A 27,255-nucleotide genomic window follows, 5' to 3' on the forward strand; every position below is an offset into this window, starting at 1 on the left:
CAAGGTGCTGCAGCGTGCCCTGCACTATCTCTGGGTAGGATGCTGAGGCAAGCCCGCAAGAGGCTTGGCAATGTGTGCTTTATTTTGTAGGAACAGGAAGGGTAGGGAGTGGAGATTTGTAAGCAGGGAAGCAATAAGCTCAGACTCACATTTTAGTGCCTAATTCTGGAGGAAGGTTTAGATAAGGGAGCTCTTCCAGGGAGATGAGTTAGAATACTGTACGAGTCCAGCTGAGAATTTCTGGATGATGGTACCATAGTCACCCCGGGAATGTAGAGATCACAAGGAAGTAACTCAAGACTTCCTGCCAGGTGGTGGTGGTGGGAGGGGAAAGCTAGACGCACTGACTTTGCCCAGATGAGGGTGCCTTCAGGGCTTTTGGAGACCAGTGGATTCTTAGCATTTTATTAGGGATGTGTATCTCCTGTACTACTCCACTCACAGGTACAGGACCTTATTTTAAAAGTACAGCAAAGGAGATAAAACATCTTTGCACTCATTTTAATAATGTCAGGGAGCTCTCTTAAGCTTCTTCCAGAGAAATTCAGTAGGTTCTTAGAATAAACAAGTTCATAAGGCCCACGCTCAGGGCAGGAGGCAGAACCAGGTTGGGGGGGAGGGGCGGGTGGATCGCATGGTTTTTCCTCTGCAGTCACTCAGTCCAGCAATGGAATGAGGACTGATGTATCGAGCAGCTCTTCCTAGGCTCCAGGCTCTGTTCCTACTCTGTGTGAAAGAATAAACAAGACACGATCCATGTTCGCAACGGTGGGGGAGGCCAAGGCCCACTCATTTCTGCACAGTAATGCAGATGTGTATCTGATCCATTGCTGGCATCACACGGGTGTGATAGACTCTGGTTTCATGGGGCTGAGAAGATACAGCAGGAGAGGAGGGTCCTTTGAGCCACACAGTGAGAACTTCCCCTGGCAGAGGGGTGGGAGCAGAGGCTTGTCGGGAGCAGCAGGTGGACTGGAAGTAATTATTACCCTTGAGGCTCAGGACACGTGGCAAAAAATGAGGCTGACATGTTGACTGGGCCATGTCACAGAGGAGAATGTTCTCTCAGAGAAAATAAAGAAATGTGAGAAATTACCCAAAGATTTCAAGTGTAAAGAAAATCGTTCAACATGTCTGAGCACTGCCAACAGGGACATACGTATCCCCCACCCCAGGTTCTTAGAGTAGATTCTCAGCTTAGCGTGTGATTGAACCACGTCTGTGACATCCCCTCTCTACTAGATTTATGATCTCTACTCAATTATATGTTAACTTGTAACAATAATGCATTCACTATTTGTTAAAATTCCTGCTCTGGCCTCAGAAAAATTCAAAGAGGAATTTCTTAATATCAAATTAAATAAGAAAACAAGCAAACAGTAGTTGGGAACATTAAGAGCATTCAAAAAAAAAAAAAAAAAAGAGAGAGAGAGAGAGAGAGAGAGACAGAGCTGCTGATGCCCAGATTAGTCCTCAGCAAAGAAGCTTAGTGCTGAGGGGCTCTGACCCACTCTGCCCCCTGCCCTTCCCCATGGTAACCGACCCTTGAGTCCTTTCTGATTAAACCCCCAAATGTTGTTGTCTGCCAATGACCTCCTTTCCTGCCTTGCAGGAAGGTGGCAGATGATCATCAAGAATTCCCTCTACTCCCTCACAGAAATTTACAAATGTGTTTGCACCTACACTCAGCTTTCCCTCCTCTCCCGTCCCATTGTTCTTCACACTTCCCTGTATTTTTCAAGTGTCGTCCACTGAACAGACAATTTTTGTCACGGGAGGAGCAGTGCCCCCAAGGCCAAATCCACCTGTGAAATTATGTGAGAATTGCAATTTTAATCAAAGTCTTCAGTGTAAAAACATGGAAGTCATTAATTCAATGACCTAAACAATTTGAAAATTCAAGTAAATTTCTAGCATTGTAATAATCTGACCGAATAGTCAAACAAGGAATGAATGACATAACTGTAGAGTTAAAATAGTATAGCACTTAACATTTTAGTTATTCAAGAAAGTTCCACTCATTTACAATCTTGATCCCTTAAATAAGCATAGAAGTAGAATTCTTGACCTGGTGAAGCCATACTGTTTCCAGGCTACTAACATATTCCTGAAGAACCATGAGCTCCACATTGCCACACTGTGCAGTGCCATGACCTACTTACAAGTACAGCCCTCTGGATTCACCCTTGCTCTTCTGTGCACACACCCTGTTCCCTGGGAGAGAGTTCTAAACCACGAGGTGGATCATGTCACTCAGAATCCAAATCCATGCTCCTTAATGTGGCCGTCATGATCTGGTTTATGGGTTTCTCCATTTCATTGCTCTCTCCTCTGCCACAGTGTGCCCACTTGCTTTCCTGGATGAGAAGGGTTCTCAGATATCTATACCTCTACTGTTTTGCACCTGCTGTTCATTCTGCCTGGTTTTTATTTTTAATGAATTTCAACAGCTGCTTTAGCTTTTCTCAGCATTTGAAACTAAGTGCTAGCATTGGCACTTGGGGAGTCTTCCTCTCCGTTCCCATTCCCCTTTGGGCAATTTTGTGCCACTGCAGTGCTCACCTTTGCCACAGCACTTGACATACTGTGTCATCATGATCCCTTCAGTGGTCTGTCCGTCCTCCTGTTCCACACCAGAGCAGACGATGACGCTGCGCTTCCACTTCCATTCATTGTTTCTAACCGAGTGCCAGGAACAGGGTAGGCGTCAAGTGGAAGGGTTTTGTTCTTTTTAATTTAACTTAATATTACTCTTTCCATTAAGAATACCAGCTTCTTTTAATTTGTTAATTCGCCAGAATTACAGTAATACCTGCATTATATGACTTACTGCATTATAAAATCCCATCAATTTTGTTGTTGTGTTGTGCTTGTATCTTGTCTGATAGCTTTCTCCTTCTTACATTGGTCATTGGAAGATCACCAAATTAGTAATCTGCCTTTAGTGACTGTGAGGAACATTGTGGTTTATATATTGTGTGCTAACTGTAGTCTTCACTTTTATTTTTCCTCTGCCCCTATTTGTTGAGAATTCATTTTATATTTTATTCTGTCTTGTGCCCAAAGTACTGGACATGTAGCTCTTCAACAAATACTAAGTTCCTCCTTTGTGAAAAAAACATTTAAAAAAATTAGGGGATCACATACAAAATGTATAAGCCTTATTCCTACAGAGACCATACTGTCTCTTAGTTTTGATATTTGTTTCACAAAATGCAAATCATCACAATGTAACTTCCTATTTAAATATTTGTGTTTACCTAAGCGAAATAGATTGAGGTCTAATGTTTAATAGATGCTTTTTAAGAAAGAATAAACTAAGGTAGTCACTTTAAAACCAGTTATTTGGCTCATACCCTTGCATGTAGAGGCTTCTGATGTTCTTTATCTGTTCGTTGTATTATTTTAGAAATCCAGGAGAGAGGTCTTTATAGGTAATGCTTTAATATAACAATTAATTATATAAGCTGTCCTTCATAAAGTTCTTAATACATGTCACACATTTTGCTGGAATATGTACACATGTGTGTATATATAATTTCCCATCCCTTCAGAATACTTAAGGGATCACAATTTACAGGCAAAGAAACAGACTCTGATATGGGAATGAGCCTGACTAAAATCAATGATAGTAAATTATGGAAGCTCACCTAACTCCAGATCCTTTTTCTTACCCCTTGACCATATTTCTCTACTTCAAGAGATCTGGTGGTAATCACTAAACTGATTAACATTGGTAAGACCAATGTTCCAAAATAGATTTTTTTTTCAGGCCCATTTAAATATTAAGTAAATAGCAAGTATTCCAAAGTCACTTTATAATTGACTAACACCAGAAACTTGGTAATCAGTTTCAGGGTAGGATTCATACTTTCATGGACATAAATGTCATTGTAGTATATCTGATTTGATTTTATGAGATGGTCATTTCTCTGAACCTTTTTGAATTCCACAGTGCTTTTAAAATAACTGTAGTGTGCTTGTTATTACATCTGCAGAATGTCCTCAGTTTGAAGCTTGTCTCCGGTAGCACTAGGAGGATGGCTTTTGCTCTTGTTGTTGTTGTTTATTGTTGAGTTGTGAGAGCTCTTTTTATACTGAATATTAGACCATTATCAGATATGTGATTTGGAAATATTTTCTTCCATCCTGTGGATAGTCTTTTCACTGCCTTGCTAATGTCATTTGATGCATATGTTTTTAATTTTGATGAAGTCTATTTTGTCTATATTTTTATTGGCTGTTTGTGCTTTTGTTGACATATCTAAGAAACCAATGACTATTCCAAAATTAAAAAGATTTACACCTATGATGTCTTCCAGGAGTTGTATAATTTAATCTTGTATACTTAGATGTGTGATGCATTTTGTATTAGTTTTTGTATACGGTGTGAGGTAACAGTACAACTTTATTCTTTTGGATGTGAGTATTCAGTTGTTCCCACACCATATACTGAAAAGACTATTCTATTCACCACTGAATTGTCTTGGCACCCTGTTGAAAATGAATTGACCATAGCTGGGAGGGTTTATTTCTGTCCCCTCAGTTCCGTTCTGTTGATCTGCATCTCTACCAGTACCTCACTGTTTTGACTACTTAGCTTTGTAGTGAATTTTGCATTGGGAGAATGTATGGTCTATCCTGGAGAATGTTCCATGTGTAATTGAGAAGAATGTGTATTTCACCCTTCCTGGGTAGAGTGTTCTATAGATGTGTGTTAGGTATATTATTTTGTATTGTTCAAATCTTCTATTTCTTTTTTGATTTTTTTTGTAGGTGTTCTTTTTATTATTTAAAGTGTGATGTTTAAGTTCCCAGCTATTATTGTTGGATTATCTCTTTCTCCCTGTAATTTTGTCAGTTTTTGCTTCATTTCTTTTGAGCTCTGTTGTTATATAGGTGTATATAATTTTATAATTATCATCTTGATAGACTTACTCTTTTATCATTATAAATAAATGTGATTTTACTCTGGTAACAATTCTTGTCTTAAAGTCTGTTTTGTCTGATATTAGTGCAGCTGTGGTGGTTCTCTTCTGATATGTATGTCCATGGTGTATCTTCTTCTGTCCTTTTTTTTTCAATGTATTTTTATCTTTGAATCTAAAGTGTATCTCTTGTAGACAGCATGTGGTTGGATCTCTTTTAAACATGATGCCAGTTTGTTTTTTTTATTCCATTTTATTTAGTCCATTTACATTTAGTGTAATTACTGATAAGATAGGATTTATATCTGCCATTTTGCTATGTTTTCCCTCTGTCTTAAGTCTTTTTTGTACCTTACTATCTCCTTTTGTTGTTAGATTTTTTTTAATTGCACCACTTTAACTGCATTGTCATTTTTTTCTTGTTATTTTTTTTTTTAAAAGGTTTTATTGATTTACTTTTAGAGAGTGCGCATGCATGTGAGTTGGATGCTCAAACAACTGAGCCACCCAGGCACCTCTCTTTTCTTGTTTTTTGTTTGTTTGTTTGTTTGTTTAATTAGTCTGCCCTGGAGATTGCAGTTTACTTTTTAACTTATGTCAGTCTTTTTCAAAATTACACCAGCTTAATTTTAACAGTACACAAAAACTTTGCTCCTTCTGTAGCTCTGTCCTTACTTGCCCACTTTTGTGTTGTTTCTGTCATATAAGTTGCAGCTTTATACATTGTGTGCCCATCAACACAGAATTGCAGTTAGTTCTTCATGCAATTGTTTTTTTAAATCAAACGAGAAAAAAGGAATTACAACAAAAACACGTTTATAGTTTTGTCTTTCCCTAAGTAGCTACCTGTATTAGTGTTATTTATTTTTTCATGTGGATTCAAGTTACTTTTTAATGACCTTTCACTTTACCTTAAGGACTCCTTTTACCATTTCGTATAGAACATATCTGCTATTGATGAATTCTCTGTTTTTGTTTACCCAAGAATACATTAATATTTCCATTTTTGAAGATTTTATTTATTTATTTGACAGAGAGAGACACAGTGAGAGAGGGAACACAAGCAATGGGAATGAGAGAGGGAGAAGCAGGCCCCTCACCAAGCAAGGAGCCCAGTGAGGGGCTCGATCCCAGGACACTGGGATCATGACCTGAGCCGAAGGCAGACGCTTAATGACTGAGCCACCCAGGTGCTTCTAATATTTCCATTTTTGAAAGATAGCTTTGCTGGTTATAGAATTCTTAGTTGACAGTCTTTTTCTTTTAATACTTGGAATGTGGAATCCCATCGTCTTCTGGCCTCCATGGTCTTTCTTGAGAAATCAGCTCTTGCTCTTATTGAGAATCTCTTTCACATGATGAGCGGCTTCTCTCTTGCTGCTTTAAGATCCTCTCTTTGTCTTTGTCTTTCAACATTCTGATGATGATGTATATAGGTGTGGGTCTCTTTGAGCTTACCCTACTTTGAATTTTTTGAGCTTCTTGGATGGTAGATTAAAGTTTTTCATCAAATTCGGGAAGTTTTTAGCCATTATTTTCTATTTTTGCTCCTTACTTTCCTCTCCTCTGGGTATCACATTATGCATATGTTCATGTTTGATACTGTCCCACAGGTCTCTGAGACCCTGTTCATTTTTCCTTATCTTTTTGTATCTTCTTCCTCAAACTGGATAATCTCAATTATCCACCTTCAGGTTCACTTATTCTCTCTTCTGCCTAGTTATATCTGCTGTTGAACCTCTCTGGTGAATTTTTCATTTCACTTATTATACTTTACAACTCAAAAATTTCTTTGGATTCCTTATTATTTTCTATAGCTATATTAATACTCTCTATTTGGTGAGGCATTGTTCTCATACTTCGGTTATTTAGACATAGAGTATCCTTTAGTTTCTTGAATATATTTCAAATAACTTATATAAAGTCTTTGTCTAGTAAGTCTAGTGTCTCATCTTCCTCAGGGTCAGTTTCTGTTGATTACTTTTTTCTTATGTATGAACCATACTTCATGTTTCTTTGCATATCACCTAATTTCTTTTTAAAACTAGAAATTTAGGGGTGCCTGGATGGCTCAGTGGGTTAAGTGTCTGCCTTCGGCCCAGGTCAAGATCCCAGGGTGCTGGGATCAAGTCCTGCATCGGGCTCCCTGCTCAGCGGAGAGTCTGCTTCTCTCTCTCTCTCTCTCTCTCTCTCTCTCTCTCTCTTGCTTGCTCTCTCTCAAATAAATAAATAAAATCTTTAAAAAATAAACCTAGAGATTTAACTTAATGTGCCAACTGTGGAAATTAAATGCTCCTTCCTTCCAGTATTTTTTGTTTTCCTTTTTTATTTAGTGACTTTTCCAAACTAATACTGTAAAGTTTATTATGTGTTGTCACTGAAGTGTCTCCTGTTACCTTAGTGGTCAGCTAATGATTAGAGATTTTACTGAATGCTTGGAAACTAAGCCCCTAGCATGTTGGAACAAGTCATTAAGACTCAGCCAGTTGGTTTACAACTGACTCTTTCCTTGGCCTTGCCTTTCCTTCTTGTGCTGAACCTGCAGGTCATCCTGAAGAGAGAGCTTAGGGTCCTCCCAGGACTTTCCTGGGCTTGGCTTCTACATTGGTACTGTGCAGGCGTGTAGCCTTCTAGATTCCCAGGAGTGTGTCAGAGTTATTCAAAGGGCAAATGGATATCTCATCTTCCCACTTCTCTTGCTGGCTTTTGGTTAGATTGTTATTTGCTCCATCACCTCAAGGAACTAAAATCTTATATAATTGCCTCTAATTATTTTCTTTGAATACCCCCAGGGAAAAGGCATTTTGCACTGGATGAGCTCCAAGTCAGGTCAAATAAAATCCTCTGGGAATGAGGTTTTGAAAGAACTCCACCCTTTTCTGCTTCCTCCAGTGGCCCCCAGACTGCTGGTATCCACTGTGGTTACAGCTGTTGGTTTTCAAGGCTCCTGCAGAGCTGGGAGTGGTATATTGGAAAAGGACTTATTAAAACATCACAGAGCTCACTGCTTGTACCAAGATTCAGCCAAGTTTTTAAAAATAAATGCTCCTTAGATCTCTGCAAATCTTTTGTTAATTTTCAGACTTTTGAAAATGTTGATTCTGACAATTTTTGCCAGTTTCTTTTTGCTTTTGTAGAGAAAATATTTGGAGGTTCTTACTCATCATTTTCACTGATGTCACTCTTATATTTTTCTTTACACGATACCTAGATATATAGTTAAATGTTAGCTGAATTAATAAAGAGTCACTAAAAGCAGAGTGGTTCTTTTTTTCCAGAAACTTTTCTGACCTTTTTTGTACTTCTCCTCTTTTATTTTAGGACTATGATGATGGATATGGCACTGCTTATGATGAACAGAGTTATGATTCCTATGATAACAGCTATAGCACCCCTGCCCAAAGGTAAGAGTCGATCTCTGATTAGACCCCGTTAACAGACACTTTTACCTGTCCACATATATACACTCTGGGAAGCGGGTATGATCAGACAGTGAGGGTACTATGGCTTGGCTTGCTTTATTTCTGTTGGAGACGCATGCTCTGTCCTACCAACTAGCCTGTATTACTCCTCCCATACTTATCGTAGTGTGAAAGCAATGAGGCTTGAAAAATAAAAATTGAAATTTTTTTTTTACTCTAAAAATTTAACTTAGTGTTCAGTATATTCTGAGGAGGCACAGTGTCTACAAAGTTTGTGGCTATGCAAGTCTGAAGGCTTAGAAACACATCAGCAATGTGTAAATATCCTACATTGTCAGTGCCTGAGGTGAAAAGCCCCCAGAAGTTTTGTTTGGCATTCAGATAACGTTTCTGTTTCTTAGCAGCAGTGATCCTTTTTTCTAACAACTTCAAATTCCTATTTGTGAATAAAGAGGTATTTCCCCGGAAATAAGTAAGTGCTATCAGAGGCAAAACAGAGCTTTGTAGTTACCTCTTGTGATAATATACCTTGATGTTCACTGATATATGAAATCAGTGTTTATTCCTGTTCGAATGTTTTCTTAAATGCCTAGAAACCTCTTGCTTTCTGTTTAAAATTCTAAGTGGAGGACAAAGGTAGACCATATATACAAAACAAGATTTTGGCTTTATGAAGCATACAGAAATAAGGACTGGGTGGTTGTTTTGATGAACTCCTAGAGTGCCAGGCAACTTTGAACAAGTAGCTGCTGTTACTCCTGAGCTCTGGCACTGAGGTTGACACGGATATAAAGTTCTTTCTTCTTTTTGGCTCATGTCAGATTTTTTTCTCATATAACTTGTAACGGTTAAGAGCCTTCAGACTTGGACTCTGACTGGTCTTTTTGAGTGGGAGCCTGGTGCACTGCACTCCTGCCCTTCAGAGTGTTGGCGCAGCCTCGGGGACTAGCACTGGTGGGTGCCAGCCAAGATTTACATACAGTAGTATCTCGCGTAAGGGTCCCGGCAACTGTATCAAGTGTGTGGAACTGTTCCCACGGTAGGGATGAAGGATTGAGTAATGTGTCAGAATTCCCAGGTGGCTTGGAGTGGTAAGTGGTGTGTGGAGCTGCACTTGATCTGTAGAGCTGGGAGGTGAGCTGCATGGGCGGGAGATGAGGTGGGAGGCCGCACGCTCCCTGTGGGGTGCTGAGGCTTGGTGCTGCTGGCAGCATGCAGTAGGGAGCCCTGAAGAGTTACACGCCAGGGATGGTGCGTTTCGACTTGGATTCAGAGTGTCATTCCAAGGCAGTGGAGGGGCTTGACTGACAGGTGGTGAGCCTAGAGGCAGAGACCAGTTAGGAGGCCGGTACATTATAAGGCCTTTAAATGTCAGGGAAGACTCACTTAAAGAGACATCTTGCCTGACAGCCAGTCTGCTTCCTTGAAGTGATCTTTTCGGTGTTGCAACTCATCACACCTGAAGGAGGACAGAGAATTGTATGAGAATTGCGCATTGACAAATGTAGAAGCCACTCTTTGTTAGGTATTCTGAGTATTCATTTAATCCTCATGACCTGTGACATAAACATCAGTCCTTTTACAGGAGAAGGGAACTCTGATTTTCAGGAATGAGGGAACTTGCCTGGGATCACGCAGCTCACAAGGGGAGGAGCAGGCTTTGCCCCAGGGTCCGTGCTCTCACGCCTCCTCCCCACAGCACCTCAGGCATGACAGAGGGGCTGCTCGACTGTAAATCCAAGGGAAGCAGCTGTACTGTGGGGTAGGATAGAGATGGTTTTATGCACTGTATGAGTTTGCTAGAGTCACTGTAACAAATAACCACAGTCCAGGTGGCTTAAGCCACAAAACTTTATTTCCTCACAGTTAAGAGAAGCTAGAAGTCCAAGGTCCAGGTGTTGGGGGATTTGGTGTTTTCTGAGGCTTCTTCCCTTGGCTCACAGACGACCACCTCCTCGTTGTGGCCTCTCATGGTCTTCCCCCTGTGCATGCGCATCCCTGATGTGTCCATGTGTGTCCACATTTCTCCTTTTCTGATAGTACCAGTCACATTGGATCAGGACCTCTTTGAGGGCCCTGTCTCCAACTACAGTGCCATTCGGAGGTACTGGGGGTGGGGGCTTCAATATACGCTTCAAGCAGGGGACACGATCCAGCCCATAAGATGCACATATCATAACCCTGGTTTAAGCACAGCACTCTGTGTCTCAGAATTAGAATAGCAAACTTGCAAATCCTCCCCAGGATCAGATAGTGAGTATTAACAAGGAAATCACCACCGCCACCGTCTTCAGCTGCTGTACATTTACCCTGTGCCTGGTCCTCGCTGTCCTCTCTCCCCTCTCAGCACACCCTAAAATACTACAGAATTCAAGTCTAAACATGCCGTCCCTTTACATACAGGTTCAGAGAGGTGAAGTGGCCCGTCCACACTCAACAGGCTGAGTGCTGATCCAGACCCAGCTTGGCCCCGCGGCTTCTTCCTTGTCCGTTGTCCCATTGCCTGTCCGTTCTCTCATCATGGCTTTGATTTCAGCAGCTGGAATGAATTCCTATTAGTATTGCCCATATACAGTATTCAAGAATCTAATACTCTGTGATGCCTTAGAATCCCATGGGAATTAGGCCTCCATCTGAACTCAAAGTGTTGCCCTATCAGAGTTGGGCTACCTTAATCAAACCTAAAATTTCATTTATGCTGTGTATTAATGTTGTGGGCCAGGACTAATGAAATTGAATCTTATTTTTCCATTTTCCATTAGATCCTTTCAGCAAAAAGCATTCACTGCCCCTGCTCTCAAGGAGCATACAGCCTTAATATTCACTAATAGATAATACCATGTAACACTCAATGATCTGTAGTCTACAGTTCCTTGATTTTGACACTTCACGTACTGTAAAAATAATTTCGTACTTCAATAATTCTCTCAATCAGAATTTAAAAGCCCATTCTGTGCCATAGTTGTAAGGTTCAGTATAACTGCAGAATTCTTTACCTGGTCTGCTTTGAGATGACAGAGCTATTCTGAAAATGTTCTTTGACGCATCATGGTGAGTCACCTGCACTGTCCACCACGGTAGCCACTAGCTCATGTGGCTGTGGAAACTTGAAATGTGGCTAGTGCAGATTGGGATGCACTGGAAGTATAGGACACACACCAGAGTCCTAAACGTAGCATGAAATAAAGAATACAAAATAGGGGCACCTGGGTGGCTCAGTCATTAAGCATCTGCCTTCCGCTCAGGTCATGATCCCAGGGTCCTGGGATCGAGCCCTGCGTCGTCAGGGTCCCTGCTCAGCAGGAAGCCTGCTTCTCCCTCTCCCACTCCCCCTGCTTGTGTTGCCTCTCTCGCTGTGTCTCTCTCTCTGTCAAATAAATAAATAAATCTAAAAAAAAAAAAAGAATACAAAATAAATATATTATTAAAATTAATTTCACCCATTTCTTTTTTTCTTCTTTTTTTTTAATGTGACTACTAGAGAAATTCAAATTACAAATTTCTCTTGGATAACAAAGAGTTAAAGACTCTGGTTCACTCTCTCTCTGGCACAACAACTCCAGATTGGGGCCCACACCCTCGCGGGGGGGGGGGGGGGGGAGCAAGTCAACTCACCAGGTGCAGAAAGAAAATTAGGGTCAACTCGTGTCCATCCTTTTAAAATTTCTATTTTGATGTTTCATGTTATGTGTAAATCTAACTTATTAATACTCCAGTGCACATGTTACCCAAAAACAATTAAGTTACAAGATCAAAAATGGTTTTCTTTCTGAAACAGATGTGTTGTAAAAAACTTTTGTTGGAGATCTGGGCCATAGTGGTTAAGAGTCTGGCCGACCTGAATTTAGACCCCACTTTAGTATTTGCTGGTTATTTGGCTTTGGGCAAGTTAGTTGACCTCTCTAAGCCTCAGCTTGTAATGTGTATAACTCTGTTTCTTCTGTAGATGGTCAGCCTGAAAGTTGAATGAAACAGGAAATCCCACAGTCTGAGGGAATTGTTGGGGGGTAGGGAGAAGGCATGTCATCCACAGTGTCTTTTCTGTGAGAGAATTAGTGAGGTAATCTGTGTAAGGCAGTTAAGGCAGGATGTAAGGCAGTTAGCACATTGTGCTGAGTAAATCCTAGTTCCTGCCCTCCTTCCCCAGTTCTGAATTATTCTGCATCTCATTTCACATAGGGATGCTAAGAGAAAATCCGGAAGGGTTGTGTGAATAAATGATTTACAGGGAAAATGAGAAGAGAGAGGGGACCTTGTGGAGGGCTACTCCCCCCCGGGATGGTCAGTATCAGTATTTTGCATAAACTGGGATTAGCAAATTGAGCAGCTGTAACCCACTTGAAAACAAAACAGAGCAAGACAGCAGGCTCATATGGCTGGCCACTGGGTATTGTTACCTGCTGTGCAAAAGGGTCCCTTTTGGTAATGACGTTTAAACTTCATAAGCTGTAATCATTTTATGATACTGTTTTGTTGTAGAAACAGCAGTTTCTCTCAGGAGGTTTTACAAATTAGGAACTTTTTCCTCCCGATTTTTAAATACCTTGTATTGAAATTAGAGTACAAATGAGAATCCCTGCAGAGTGATAGAAAATTCAGTATAGTTCAGCTACATTTCCCCATTGATTTTTGTAATGACCTTGATAGTGCTAATATTGTAGTGTAAAACAAAGTATTGTTTCTCTAACTTCACACATTTAATGAGTAACAAGCTGTCAACACAATTACTGTGAAGAGAAATATGAACTGTTCTTTATAATATTGGAATTGTTCTAATATAGATTGACTCAAAAATAGTTATTGATTGATTTCTTTAGACACCCCTCCTGAATAGTAGTGATGAATAAAAAGAGCAGATGATAAATGGCCTCAGCCCTCAGACACCTGCCCCTCCCCTGACATGACTTGAGACTTCACAAAAGTCCTAATTTCAACTCTCAGAAACCACTTGTAAATATATCCATTTCATTCTAAATTAAACAGAATTCATTCTTTATTGGATGTTCTATTTATAATCCTAAAATAGTTGCAGTTGTATAACATGATGTCCATAGTATTTAATAACACTGTAATGAATTTGGGAAGTTTGCTGGGAGAGTAGATTGCAGGTGCTCTTACACACAAGAAGGTAACTAGAGAGGAGAAAATGTGTTATGAGCTTTAATGTAATAATCATCTTGCTGTATATTTGTAAAACAAGTCATCACGTTTACAACCTTTTATATAATTTTTATTAAAAATATCGCAGTATCAGTTTGTGTGCCTAGTAATTGTAAATTCTCAAAGGAATATTTGATTCCTATTGTGATCATAAAGAAAGTAGAACAAAAAGGGTATCAAAAAAGTGTTAATACCTGTGATGGGTATTAAGGAGGGCACGTACTGCATGGAGCACTGGGTGTTATACGAAAACAATGGATCGTGGATCACCACATCAAAAACTAATGATGTATTGTATGGTGACTAACATAACATAATAAAATTAAAAAAAAAAAAAGTGTTAATACCCCTGAGCATAAGTGGGTGGCTGTGTGGTAAGAATAGTGAGTTTCTGGATGAGTTTAATACGACATTCCAGTTTCCCAAGAGCTTTGTGGTTTGACCGTACTTTCAAGTACATGTTTCATCCCATCCTCCAAAATCTGCGAAAGCACTCAAAATTTCTGAAAAAAGGAATTAGGAATAATAGCTGCCAGTTTTGGAGGATCTGTTGAGTCTAGCACTCAGCATTTATGTTCTTTATATGCAGTATCTCTGAGTTTTACAATGGCCCTACATGGTGAGTGTCCCACGCACAGAAGTTGAGGATAGCAATGTTTAGCAACTTTCCCAAGAATACACAGCTGGGAAGTACTGGAGCCTAGATTTTTGTCTGATGCCAAGAACCATTACCCAGCTAAGAAAAATTTTGTTTAAATGTAAAATCATATTGACTTGTTTTCGTAAAACAACACCTAAGCCCCTTTATCCAGATAGGCAGGGTGACGGAAGCTGCCAGAAGCTATGAGTACTCTTGGTTTGTTTTAAAATACCAATTCCAAGGAAAGCAATGAGACAAAAACTAACGTTGCCATGTGCCTGCTGCGTAGTTGCTGTTGCTTCTGTTGGCAGCTTTAGGATTATATGTCCAACAACACCTTCTCAAGAGCCTACTGTGGAGGTCAGAAAAGGATTTGGAATTTTCACTTTGGAAATGATGACCTGTTGTTTAACTTAAGTTGTAACCATTTAAAATCAGTAAAACTGTTTTTCAGGAGATAATCGCCATGTGTGTGGTGTCACGGTTGCCTGTCTCGGACTTGTAAAAGCAGTAATGGTTTGGCGTGGATTAAGAGTTTGTTAACCTGCCTTGTAAAGTTTCTGTCAAGTCTCCTTTCACCTAGCCTGCTCCTCTGAGTTGTTGTCTGCCTGCTGCATGACTACTGACCATGCCTCTTGGTGCAAACTAAGCAGTGTAAGCTGTTGACAAACAAATACATCCAGCCTGTATTACGTAGATGTTGGCGAAAAGCAGAGATACCAACCCAGATTATACAGTAAACCCATAAAGTCCTTAATTCTCAGCCAATGACTCTGTAGTAAGAAAGAAAGGAAGGAGGGAGGGCTATCGTGAAAAGGTGAAGCCAGCACCTAGAAGGGAAAAGGGAAGGAAAGACGAGCTGAAGTGTTGGCAGGAATGAGAATTGCACTGATGATCATCATCACGTGCTGACCACCCACTGCGGAGTATTGATTACACTCCGATGGATGTGTGTGTGCGTGCGTGTGTGTGTGTGATGTCTGTCTGTCTCTGGTATGAACTTTACAGGTGGAAATGATCATCCCCATTTTATTCTTGAGAACACTGAGACCCAGAGAAAGATTAAATAAATGGTCCATGTTACCCACTTGATGAATGTTGATTTCAGTCCATTTTCTTTTTATTATAGGAGTGTTTTTCCAAGGATGGTACACATACCACTGATGTTTCACAACATGATTTCAGATGGCACACAGGCAGACCTTTTTTTACAGTTCTAATGATAGATTTTAAAGTTATTGGGAAAATATACTTAGCATGTCAAGCACGTGATTTTATGAATATTGCTATAATTTAATTATGATACATTGAGGTGAAAATAAAGTCAATACAGAGAGTAATGTTAAGTCACTGGTAGGATGAGTGGGCACATGGGTGACAGAAGTCCTGCTAGCCATCCCGGAGGGACTATAGTGTGGCCAGCACCGCACTCTGCGTTTGTTTACTGGGTAATGGCCACTGCTGAGAAAGGAGGGGCGGTCAGTGAACCAGAGCCATGATCAGGCCTCCCTTGGAGTTACTAACTCGATAGCCTGACTATATTGAAAGCAAGCCAAGAAGTTTTGTAGCTTCAGCAGGGAATTCCTTAGAATTAAATTAGTAAAAAATAAAGGAAAAATTTCCAGATTCATTGTTAGCACACTTTGAAGAAATCAAGTATCAATTGAGTACTTAGGAAGTGTTCATTACTAATATCAGATGCTCTTATGCCTGCCATTTTGTTTTATCCCCAAGAACTTTTGTAAGATCGTTACAGGCCTCACTTTTATGAATAAGGAAGCTGATGCTCAGAGAATGTGAGCCTGACCAAAGTCACGTAGCTGACAAGTCAGGCCTCATACCCAGCTCTCTTAAAGCTCAAGCCCCTGTTCTTCTGCTCACCTCGGAGGCAGCAAGTGAAAAAAACCTGTCCCTGTGCATGTGGAGAGTACCCACCTCCTGTGCTGACCATGTGGAATCTCCATGTGTGATCTTGACGAGTACACGGGAACATAGGACTGGGGCAGACACAGGCTAGTGGTAATCAATCAATTGCCACTGTCAGTTCACTCTTTCATGTTCTTGAGAATACACGAGATTTATCACTGAGGAATTGCAGAATAATGGCAGTATGTGAAAACAAAGTCCACCGGGGAGATGTACTACATCATTTGGATTTAGCGCTGCCATCTGCTTAATAGTGTTGAGAAGACTAAAGCGGTGCTTATGCTCAGCCATTCAGAGCAGCGGCAGATGCTGCAGAGCACACGGGGAAGGAGGGTCGCTGCTGAAGTGTAGAGGGTGCGACAGGGTTTCCAAAGAGTTGGGGGGTTGCTTATCAAACCCCAGTTTTAAACCTTCGCTATAAAATTTTAAGGTCCGTTAGATAAAGCGATCTACTGTGACTCTCCCCATGTTTCCTTTCGTCATGTTTCACACATCCTTAAAATGTATTTTTGTTGATTTTTAGAAGAATTTTCCTGACAAATCCTGTATAGATTTAAATTATGATGTGATTTAGTTTAAAAGACTGTGGGCTATAAAACCAGACACACCTGGATTTGAACCCCCCAGCTCCATCACTTCCTTAGCTGCGTGATTTTGGCCACGTTATTTAACTTGTTCCAGTCTGTTTTCACCTGTGAAATGATGACAATATCTGACTTACAGGATTGTCGTTAGATGGAACGGCAGCTGCGATGTAAAGAGCAAAGCTCAGTCAACTCCCTAACGTCACACACACTGAGCACTTCACAGCCTTATGGCAAGAGGGTGCTGTTATTATCCCATTTTATAGATGAGGAAATTGAGTCACAGACTTTGTGGGACACGGGAAGTAAGTGCTGGAGCCGGCGTGTGAGGCCAGATGGTCTGAGCACTCTGCTCTCCTGCCTCTCTGTGCACCTGTGGTGGTTAGGAGTGTAGTCACTGCATCTAGAAACTGGTTACAGTCTTTTTCTGAGGAAGACTCCAGTCAGTAAAATCCCAGCAAATAAACAATCTGAATAAAATTGTACGTACCATTTTGATTCCCCATTTGTGAAATAGGTATTGAAGGCTTCATTTAATTTAGATTGTTTAGAATCATAACATGTTTGGAAGCACAGACTTGAGGTCAAAGCTTGAAGTTACTTGTGAAGAATGACTTATAATAGAGGAGAAAATCAGGGTGCTTGAATTTCTTAGAATCTAGTCAAACCTCATTTACTGGACTCATGACTTTAGAGGCTGAAATAATTCAGACCTGGTACAGATTGTATTTTCCGCCTCTATTTGTCATCATGAGGGGATATGTTCCTTTTGGAAAGTAATTTACAAGTGTTCATCAGGAACCTCAGAAGTGCTTGCAATCTTTGACTCAATATTTGCACAGTACGTGCCTGAACTTACTATACAGTGAGTGTCTGACAGTGTAAGTATGTTTAAAAGCTCTTTAAAAGGGGCACATGGTGGGGTGCCTGGGTGGCTCAGTCGTTAAGCATCTGCCTTCGGCTCAGGTCATGGTCCCAGGGTCCTGGGATGGAGCCCCACATTGGGCTCCCTGCTCTGCAGGGAGCCTGCTTCTCCCTCTCCCACTCCCCCTGCTTGTATTCCCTCTCTCGCTCTGTCTCTCTCTGTCAAATAAATAAATAAAATCTTTTAAAAAAAAAAAGCGGGGGGCGCTTGGGTGGCTCAGTTGTTTAAGCGACTGCCTTCGGCTTGGGTCATGATCCTGGAGTCCCGGGATCGAGTCCCGCATCGGGCTCCCTGCTCCGCAGTGAGTCTGCCTCTCCCTCTGACCCTCCCCCCTCTCATGCGCTCTCTCTGTGTCTCTCATTCTCTCTCTCTTAAATAAATAAAATCTTAAAAAAAAAACACAACTCTTTAGAAAGAATAAACCATTTTGGCAAAGTTCAGAGAAAGAGATACGACATTTTATGGGAAAGAAACCTATCTGTGTCACCTTGGCCGAAGTAACAGAGCTAAAGCAGCGCCTTAATGAAGGCCGAGTCAGGACTTGGTCAGTGAGGATGGAGGGCCAGTCTCCTGGATCTGAATCACGGCTCGGCGCTGGCCCGCAGCGCAGCCGACGTCCCGTTACTGAACCTGTCCTTCAGGTTCTGCATGTGGAAGCCGCGGGTGATGGTAACAGTAAGTACCTCATAGGATTGTTGCAGTTAAATGAGTTAATATACAGAAAGCTCTTGGAACAGTTCTAGCACATTGTAAATGCTGTCATTAGCCATCATTACTGTAATTATCTAAAATCCTTGGGGCTAAGAGTCTTAGATACAGAATTTTTGAATTTGGGAAGACAATATGGTTACATACCATATGTTACACAACTCCAGTAGAGTCTGCTTGTGCTTCTTCAGGAGAGTGATTACCCCTTGGATTGTCTGAAGTTTATGATCAAGGAAAATGTGATTACTGAGAGATGAAAAGCATGTATGGCAAATTGAAAAGGAGATTTCTGAAGAAGGGCGTGATGTTCAGCCTTGGCAGTTTGTGATCTTACCAATAGAACAATATTGTTAGTGCTAGCAATTAATTTTTAAACAGGATGGACTAAAGGATCGGGAGAGGACCTTCCCGTCCAGTAGGAGCCATTATGGCAGCCAGGTCACTCTTGATTTTGATTTTTGTCTGTAGCCTCACGTCGGGTCACCCACAGATGGTCTAACCTTATATTGAATTGTGGGTAATTCGCTCGATTACTCATGAAGTAGATGTCAAAGCATGGTATGAGAGTATATTTAATTCCTTCATGGCTCCTTCCATTATTTCTTCACACATACCTTTTAAAGACATTGTGATTATATATTTCTGTAAAAATTACATGCATGTTTCTTTTTTAGACTTTTCCAAGATGGCACAACCAGGATGATTTGTTTTTGTTTACATTTTCTTCCTTGACAAATTGTTTGCAGTGGAGCGGCAGTTCCCTGAATCAGTGGTTTTGTCATTCAGCAAGCTTCCCCGACCCGCTCTTCACGGAACGTTCCCTTCCTTCCATGTGCTATCAGGCACTGAGCTGGTCTTCTGTGTTTTCAAAATACTCTCATTGCCTCCATTCTCTAGTAGTACCTACTAGGCTACTGAGACTCTGTCTCCTTTTTATACAGAGAGCCTCTCAGTAGCAGGGACCCTTTGTTTTCGTCTTTCTGTCCCATATCTCATGGTCAGAGAAGTGATCTATCTGTGGTTTTCAGTTAAATGGATAACATTTAAGAAGTCTGTATCTGTTTTATAAGTTTCTTTCCTGGAAACACAGTAGAAAGTCTGATAGCATTGGAAGTCTCCTGTGAAAATGCATGTCGTCCACACTCTGTGTAAAGATACCACTGATACAGCCTTAAAAAATGACACAAAGCAGGTGCCCAAACCAATCTTCTGTTTATTATTTTTAATCTGGATTTTGGTGTAGCACAGCTATCTTAAAGTTTTTAAACTCTACAGATAATTTCGTTGGGCAGCCAACATTGGGAACTATCCTTCTTGACTAGTAAGCATTCTATAATGAGGTGTTATATATAAAGCACTTTTCACAGTGCCTAGCAGATGTTGCTAAGTAAATGTTTCCCAAAGAAATACAGTATTGGAATTTCTGTAATGGCTTCCATTCATTTGTTCAACAAACAACTATTGAGTACCTACTGTGTTCCTAGAACTATCCCAGGTGCTTGTTAAGTATCCATGAACAAAAAAGGTAAAGATGGTGTCCTTGTAGAGCTTAAATTCTAGTGCTACTCATGTTTACATATGGCAGTCATGCTCACCTTCATGGAGGAGATGATCAAAGACTTGAAGGAGGTAACAGAGTTTGCCCGAGGGGCCATCTGTGGGAGCAGCAGTCTGTGCAAAAGACCTCTGATGAGGTCTGTCTCATGTCTTCTGTTATCTTTAAAGTCTGTCAGCTTCCATTCCCGTCTGTAATTTTAACTTTTTTAATAGGAAACTTCAAATTTCCCTTTGGAATAAGATATTTTTGAATAATTTGGAACAAAGTGTTTTAACTGTCCAAGAATATGTTGTAATAATTCTTCCTGTCTATTAGTCTCAGTATGATTGAAGGAGCTTGCAGACTTAAAACTATGAAGATACAGGAGACTGTTACCTTGGCCTGTGACAGCTTTGGTTTGCAGGATAATGGCTCTCAGAAATACCCACATCCTCGTCCCCAGGACCTATGGTTATGTTCCCCTACATGGCAGAAGGGACTTTGCAGATGTGATTAAGGATCTTGAGATGGGGAGATTATCCCTCATGATCATAATTGCAAATGCCTTTACCAAAATATATTAGCAAATCAAAAATCAGTTACTTTATCATGACTGAATAGAATTTCTCTCAGCAATGCAAGATTTATATAATACATGAAAGTAAATCAGTGTAATTCACCACATTAACTAAGGGAGAAGAATCATGTGATCATTTCCATAAATGCAGGAAAAATGTTTGACAAAATTTAACGTATATTGATGATTAATAATAAATAGATGTCTGAGCAAACGAAGTAATGGGACAGTTTTCCCCAAATTGATAGAAGACGTCTGCGAGAACACACACACACACACACACACACACACACACACACACACACACCCTCGAGCTAACATCATTCTGCACTGAAACATTCCATGCTTTCCTGCTGAGACGGGGGACAAAGCAGGTTTGCCCACACTCCACTTGCACTCAGCATTGTACTGAGAAGCCTGATCTGTGCAGGAAGGCAAGTGAAAAAGAACAATAGGCATACAGATTGAAAGTAAACTGTCTTTATTCACTGATAACATGATCAGGTAGTTGAAAATCCTAAGGGACCCACTAAAAAAGTACTCAAACTAATCAGTCAGTTTGTCAGTTGTAATGCAGTCAGTATACAAATCCTGTATTTCCACGGACTAGCAGTTAGCAAGTGGAAGACACCCCCCCAGAGAGACCATGTGCAATAGTGTCAAAAAACATAAAATACTTAGGGATCATTGTTAAACAGTCTTATTGACATGTATTTTACATGCTGTAAAATTCACCATATAAGTTAAAAATGTATTACTTTTAGTAAATTTACAGAGTTATGTGACTGTCACCATAGTCCTATTTGGGAACTTTTTTTTGTTTTTCATCACTGTAATAAATTCCCTCATCTCTGTTATAATTAATCCCTTTCCTAGCCCCAACCCCAGCCCACCATTAATCTCATTTTTGTTTTTACAGATTTCCCATTTTCTGAGCATTTCATTTAGATGTGATCAAAATATATGATCTTCTACATCGTTATTTTTCACTTAGCATTGTTTTTGAGGTCCATCCCCATCATAGCATTTATCGGTATTTTATTCCTGTTTTATTACCAAATGGTATTCCATTTATGGATAAATGGCATTTTGTTTATGCTTTTACTAGGTGACTGATACTGTTGTTTTCACTTCTTAGCTCTTATGAATGATGCTACTATGAACATTTATGTGCAAGTCTGTTGAGCTTGTGTTTTCATTTCCCTTGAGTAGAGACCTAGGAGTGGAATTGCTGACTCAAGTGGTAATTTTATGTTTGACTTTTTCAGAAACTGCCCAACTGCTTTTTCAAGGTGATTCTACCATTTTAAATTTCCACCAGTGATGTGTGAGGATTCTTAAGGATAATTATAACAAAAATGTGTAAGATCTCTATACTGACAACTGTTACTAAAACATTGCTTATAGAAAATAACGAAGGCCAAACTAAATGGCGATACATACCCCATGTTTTTGCATTGGAAGACTCAATATTGAGAAAGACATTGATTCCCTGAAATTATCTGTAAGTTCAGTATAATTCCAGTCAAAACCCCTACAGGTTTTTTTGTTTTGGTCTGGTTTGGTTTGGGTTTTTTTGTTTGTTTGTTTTGGGGATTTTTGTTTCTTTCTTTCTTTTTGATACAAAATGATAAGGTGGTTCTAAAATATATGAAATTCAGAGGACCTAGAATAGCCAAAGTAGTCTTAATAATGAAGAACAAGTTTGGAATACTGACTATTCCGATGTCTAAAACCCAGTAGTGAAGCCATTGTGGTTCTGTGGAAGGGTGGAGAATAGGCCAGTAAATATCCAGAAATGGACCCACGCGTAATTGCTTTCAAGGGCACCAAAGCAATTCAGAGGGTAAAGAATTGTCTTTTCAGTAAGTAATGCTGTCACAATTAGATATTTGTGTAGGTGGGGATGGCTTTGATTTCACACACACACACACACACACACACACACACACACACACACACCTCATACCACTTAAAAATGTCAATTTGAGACAGTTGGAGATTTCAGGTTAAAGTTAAACTTACAGGGCGCCTGGGTGGCTCAGTTGGTTAAGCGACTGCCTTCGGCTCAGGTCATGATCCTGGAGTCCCGGGATCAAGACCCACATCGGGCTCCCTGCTCAGCAGGGAGTCTGCTTCTCCCTCTGACCCTTTTCCCTCTCATGCTCTCTGTCTCTCATTCTCTCCCTCTCAAATAAATAAAATCTTTAAAAAAAAAAAAAAAGTTAAACTTACAAAGCTTATAGAAGAAAATATTGAAACAATAGAAATCAAAAGATTTAGAAATTTGACTTTATCAAAATTTCAAACATCTTCTAATCAGAGGACATCATTAGAAAATAAATAAATAAGCCACAGTCAGGGAAAACATCTTTGCAACACATACATTTGACAAAGGACTTTTGTTTATATGATATAAAGAAACTGTACAACTCATCAAGAACAACATAACCCAATTTTTATAATAGGCGAAAACCTAGACCAGAAATTTCACAAAACTATATATTCAAATGGCCATGAAAAATACGGATTAGTGCTCAGAGTCATGGGTCATCAAGGAAATGCAAATGCAGATTAAAACCTCAGTGGGATACCACTAACTTCTACACTCACACTAGAATGGCTAAAATAAAAATCATTGACAGCATCCCATGTTGACAAGGTTATAGGGCAACTAGAACTCATACATGTATAAAACAGCACAACGATGAGAAGTTTGGCAGTTTCTTTAAAAATGTTGAACATATATGTACCCTATATACCAGTAATTCTACTCCTAATAACTTTATCCCAGCGAAATAATATGTATCCAGAAAAAGCTTTAGGTAACAATGTTCAAAGTGACTTTATTTTTTGAGAGCCAGAACCTGGAAACAGCCCAGATGTCCTTCCATGGAGGAATAAACTATCTTCAGACTGTGAACGCTGCTCAGCAGTGAAAATGAACGGAATCATGGTGGCTGCAGTTAACATCAATGAAAACTAAGAAAACTTGTAAAAAGCACTTGCTACAAAGCTGCCAGTCTGAGTTGTTTAGTCATCTCCTTAACTGTCACTGGTAATAGATGGCCATTTTATCAGGCATGTGGCAAACCAGAACAGGGAGAAGAGGGCAGGCCAGTCGAACAGTCCGGTGAAGGGTACTGACTTGGCGTGTGCTGGTAATAAGTAGTCCTCGGCAAGGCTCAGGCCTCGAGTGCCTCAGGAGGGTGCAGAAAGTGTCCAGAGAAAGATCAGTAGCGGCCAGTTTGTGGCGAACCTGAATACCAGGCTCAAGGATTTGACACGATTTTTGGGCTCTCTTAGACCAAGGTGTTCTGCATGCCCACCACCACCGTGCTGGTCCAAGCTCACTTCGTCCTGCTTGCTTCTAGAATACCAGTGGCTTTTAAAACAGAATAGGTATTTGATTTGAATTTAAATACAATTTATGCATGGGTAGTGTGCTTGAAATGATCTTAATTTTACATATTTGTTGAATGAGACTGAATAATTTGATATGCACATTGATTCAAGTTAGTGTCTACCAGATTGTCCAGAAACACTGAAAACCATTTGCTAGTCCTACTTTGTCTCACAAGGATGCTGACAATCCCATAAAAAGTCAGTGAGGTTCCTTCCACACTGACATAATATTTCACATGCATAGATACTGCTGATCACAATCAAATTTCTTTAAAAGTAATAGACAATGGCTTTGATATCCCACTCTCAAATGTATCGGAAATCTCTTCCAAAAGATACCTCCATAGAGCAGATGAAGGCACTGGCTGCAAAAACAAATTCAAGATCCCATTAACAATTCCGTTAACCAATGATTCCATGAAATACTGTAAACTGCTCATAAAATGTTGATAGACCATTTTGTATGCGATGGAAAGAGCCAGAGGAACCAGTACTAAAAGATTATGTGCCTTGGCACACAATGTAGTTGGACATGGGTCTTCACAGATACAAGTAAATAGGTTCATAAACCCAACCTTCATTTTATTCTCTGTCCAAAAAAATCTTATATTTTTTAACTTGTAGGTACTTATTTCATTCTTTTGAAATTACTTCTCAGCAACCTTCCCAACCTCATTGTCACTTGAGGACCCATCCCTGACCCTTTGCCTTCGCAGGGCTCCCCCCAAAACTCCATCTGTCGTGACAGTTATGTTCTGTTATATTCTAATACACAATCTTGATGCTTTGTACAGAGAATTCTCATTAAAATTTCTTGGGATGTCTAGTGCTGATGTATGTACATAATTGATAATTTTTAATCCTCTTTTGCCAGAAAAATGTTATAAAAAACAGATCTGTTTCCATGTGTTTTTTCATAAGAAATCTTAGTTCTAAATGTTAGTGTTTCCATGAAATTAACTCATTGTTGCAGTTAACAGCTATAGTACAAATACTGAAGTGTGAGTCAAAAGACAGGTCTAACTTTGAATCCCAGCTCTGTCATCTGTTGTGTGAATTGAGCCAGCCAACAGTAAGCCTTATGAACCCTTATATTTAATTAGTAAAGTGAGTGGACAAAATAGTACTTACCTTCTGGAAAGTTAAATAAGGTTATGAAATTGTGGAGTATGGTGCAAACAGAGGGAAACTATTAGCTGTTGGGTTATTTTTCTTTTTTTTTAAATTTTTTATTGTTATGTTAATCACCATATATTAGATCATTTGTTTTGGTGTAGTGTTCCATGATTCATTGTTTGTTCATAACACCCAGTGCTCCATGCAGAATGTGCCCTCTTTAATACCCATCACCAGGCTAACCCATCCCCCTACCCTCCTCCCCTCTAGAAACCTCAGTTTGTTTTTCAGAGTCCATCATCTCTCCTGGTTCGCTGTTGGGTTATTTTTCTTGTTAGATTTGTATCACTGAAGGTGAGGTCCTCTCTAAGCAGAAATAAATTATGTAACATCAAAATAAGAACTCTGAGAAAAATAATACTTGTTTAGAAAGAACCTCTGCTTTGATAATATTGGTAACAGCTGTCCTTGAGGTATGTATGTACTACATTATTTTATATGAACTTCACGACAATCTTATGAAAGTTTTAGTTTTGGGTTTTTTTTTTAAGATTTTATTTATTTATTAGAGAGAGAGAAAGCACAAACAGGGGGAGGGACAGAGGGAGAGGAAGAAGCAGACTCCCTGCTGAGCAGGGAGCCCGAAGCGACATGGAGCTCCATCCCGGGACCCTGGGATCATGACCTGAGCCAAAGTCAGACGCTTAACAGGCTGAGCCACCCAAGTGCCCCTTGAACGATTTAGTTTTAAAACTTGTCTCCAGATGAGAAAATTGGGTTAACTTTGCCTCAGTTTATACACATGTAAATGCTGGACCCTGGCTTCTGATAATACCTTTGTTCGACTCCAAAGCCTAGTTTGTAACTATTAATTCTCGGCCATCTTCCAAAATGACAGTAAGATAAGAAAGCTGGTTACAAATTAAAGTGTGAGTCTCTAACGAAAGTCTTAGTAGCAGTGCGTGGACATAGCAGCCCCAGCATCAGTGTTTGGGGGGGGGGGCTGTGAAACAGGCGCACGGCATCGCTAAGACTTGCTTGCATGCGCGACTGCACTGGAGGAAGAAAAAAGACACAATGTGAACTAAAGATACTCTTGTAAACAAATTCTTTCCTTTTTACTCTTTCCTTTTTCTTCGAATCTAATCAAAATTCATAGTTGTTGTTTTTCTTTTATTATAGAGAACCATCTGCAACCTTTGAAGCAGGGTTTTGATAGGAAGAGGTAGCACAACAGAGGGGTTTCATATTCAAATAAGAAAGCATAGTTGGATATCTCTGCATCATTTCTGGGAGATACTCAACATACCTTATTTCGGAATGCAGTTCTCCCTCTCTTAAGACTGGGATGAGCTCTGAATTACCCATAAACTCAAACACATGAGAGGTTTCTTGTCTCTCCTGTAAGAACCTAAGCAGCTGCGGGCTTTTGGGGTAGGTCCTTATGGCCTCCTCCTCCGTTGTCCTCCACCCTGTGTCCTGAGGCTCCTCCCTGTCTCGAGAGGGCTGTTGAGGTTCCAACCATCACAGTGGGGCTTGGGCAGAAAGGAAGGGGAGGAAGAGGAGAATGCCCTTACCTCCTGGCTGGGGCAGCCTCCTGTTAGGACACTTCCAGAAGCTTCATTCACTCTGGGAGTTTGCTTCTATGTCGCCTGCAGAAGGGTCTGAGAAAGGGAGTTTTGGGGACTGATGCCTTATCACTAGCATCTCACCCCCGGTCTCACAAGGAGCCTTTTGGTAAGAAAGAAAGGAAAAGTATATGCTAAACAGACAACAAATGCTTATTGACCCTTAGCTTTTAGCAAATAAATTAAGGTTTTTTGTTCTCTAAGACTTTTTTCTTTATTCTGAGACATTATAGAGAGCAAAGCACATAAATTCACACCTATCTGAGGCATATGGTTCTGTGACTGCTTACCTGTGTGTATGCCCATGCAACCAGGAGAACATCTCCGGCACCCCAGAGGCTCTCTGCCTTTTGCTTTTGGCTCTGGGATAGCTAATCCCCATCATCTCTTGGTCTCCCAGAATGACATGGCTTTTTTAAAAAAAAAAGTACCCAAACATTTTTCCGAAAATATGGTAAAGACAGTTGTTAGATAGTGATGAAAAGCAAGTGGTGTGGAAAGAATCTATCTGGGAGGTGACAGTACCTGGACTTACCCCTGACTCCATGGCGCTGTAGCCACGTGACTCTAGAGCAGTCACTTCCTGTCTCTGACTGGCTACTTTCTCATTACCAAGCTGGATAGAATGTTGTTGTTCTGCTTGGAATGCCTTTCTTCTCCTTGTCTGGCTCTTCTCTCAGGTGTCCGCTTAGACCTTTC

At 40.2% G+C, this 27,255-nt stretch overlaps 1 protein-coding gene across 7 annotated transcripts in view; it reads left to right on the forward strand.

Moving 5' to 3' along the window:
* Positions 1 to 27,255, forward strand: part of KHDRBS3 (KH RNA binding domain containing, signal transduction associated 3) — a 182,328-nt gene that overhangs the window by 130,689 nt on the left and 24,384 nt on the right. For all 7 annotated transcript variants that reach the window (XR_012378370.1, XR_003208057.2, XR_012378369.1 and 4 more), the window contains one exon: positions 8,250 to 8,332. Coding sequence is in view for 4 of the 7 variants with exons in the window: in XM_025871173.2 (XP_025726958.1) it covers positions 8,250 to 8,332 (83 nt within the window). In the remaining 3 variants the exon portion in view is untranslated. Of the gene's footprint in view, positions 1 to 8,249; positions 8,333 to 27,255 lie in introns of those variants that run through there.

This window comes from Callorhinus ursinus, unplaced genomic scaffold, assembly GCF_003265705.2.
Source record: "Callorhinus ursinus isolate GAN/ISIS: 27379988/994484 unplaced genomic scaffold, GSC_fseal_2.0 scaffold5, whole genome shotgun sequence".
Taxonomy (NCBI): Eukaryota; Metazoa; Chordata; class Mammalia; order Carnivora; family Otariidae; genus Callorhinus; species Callorhinus ursinus.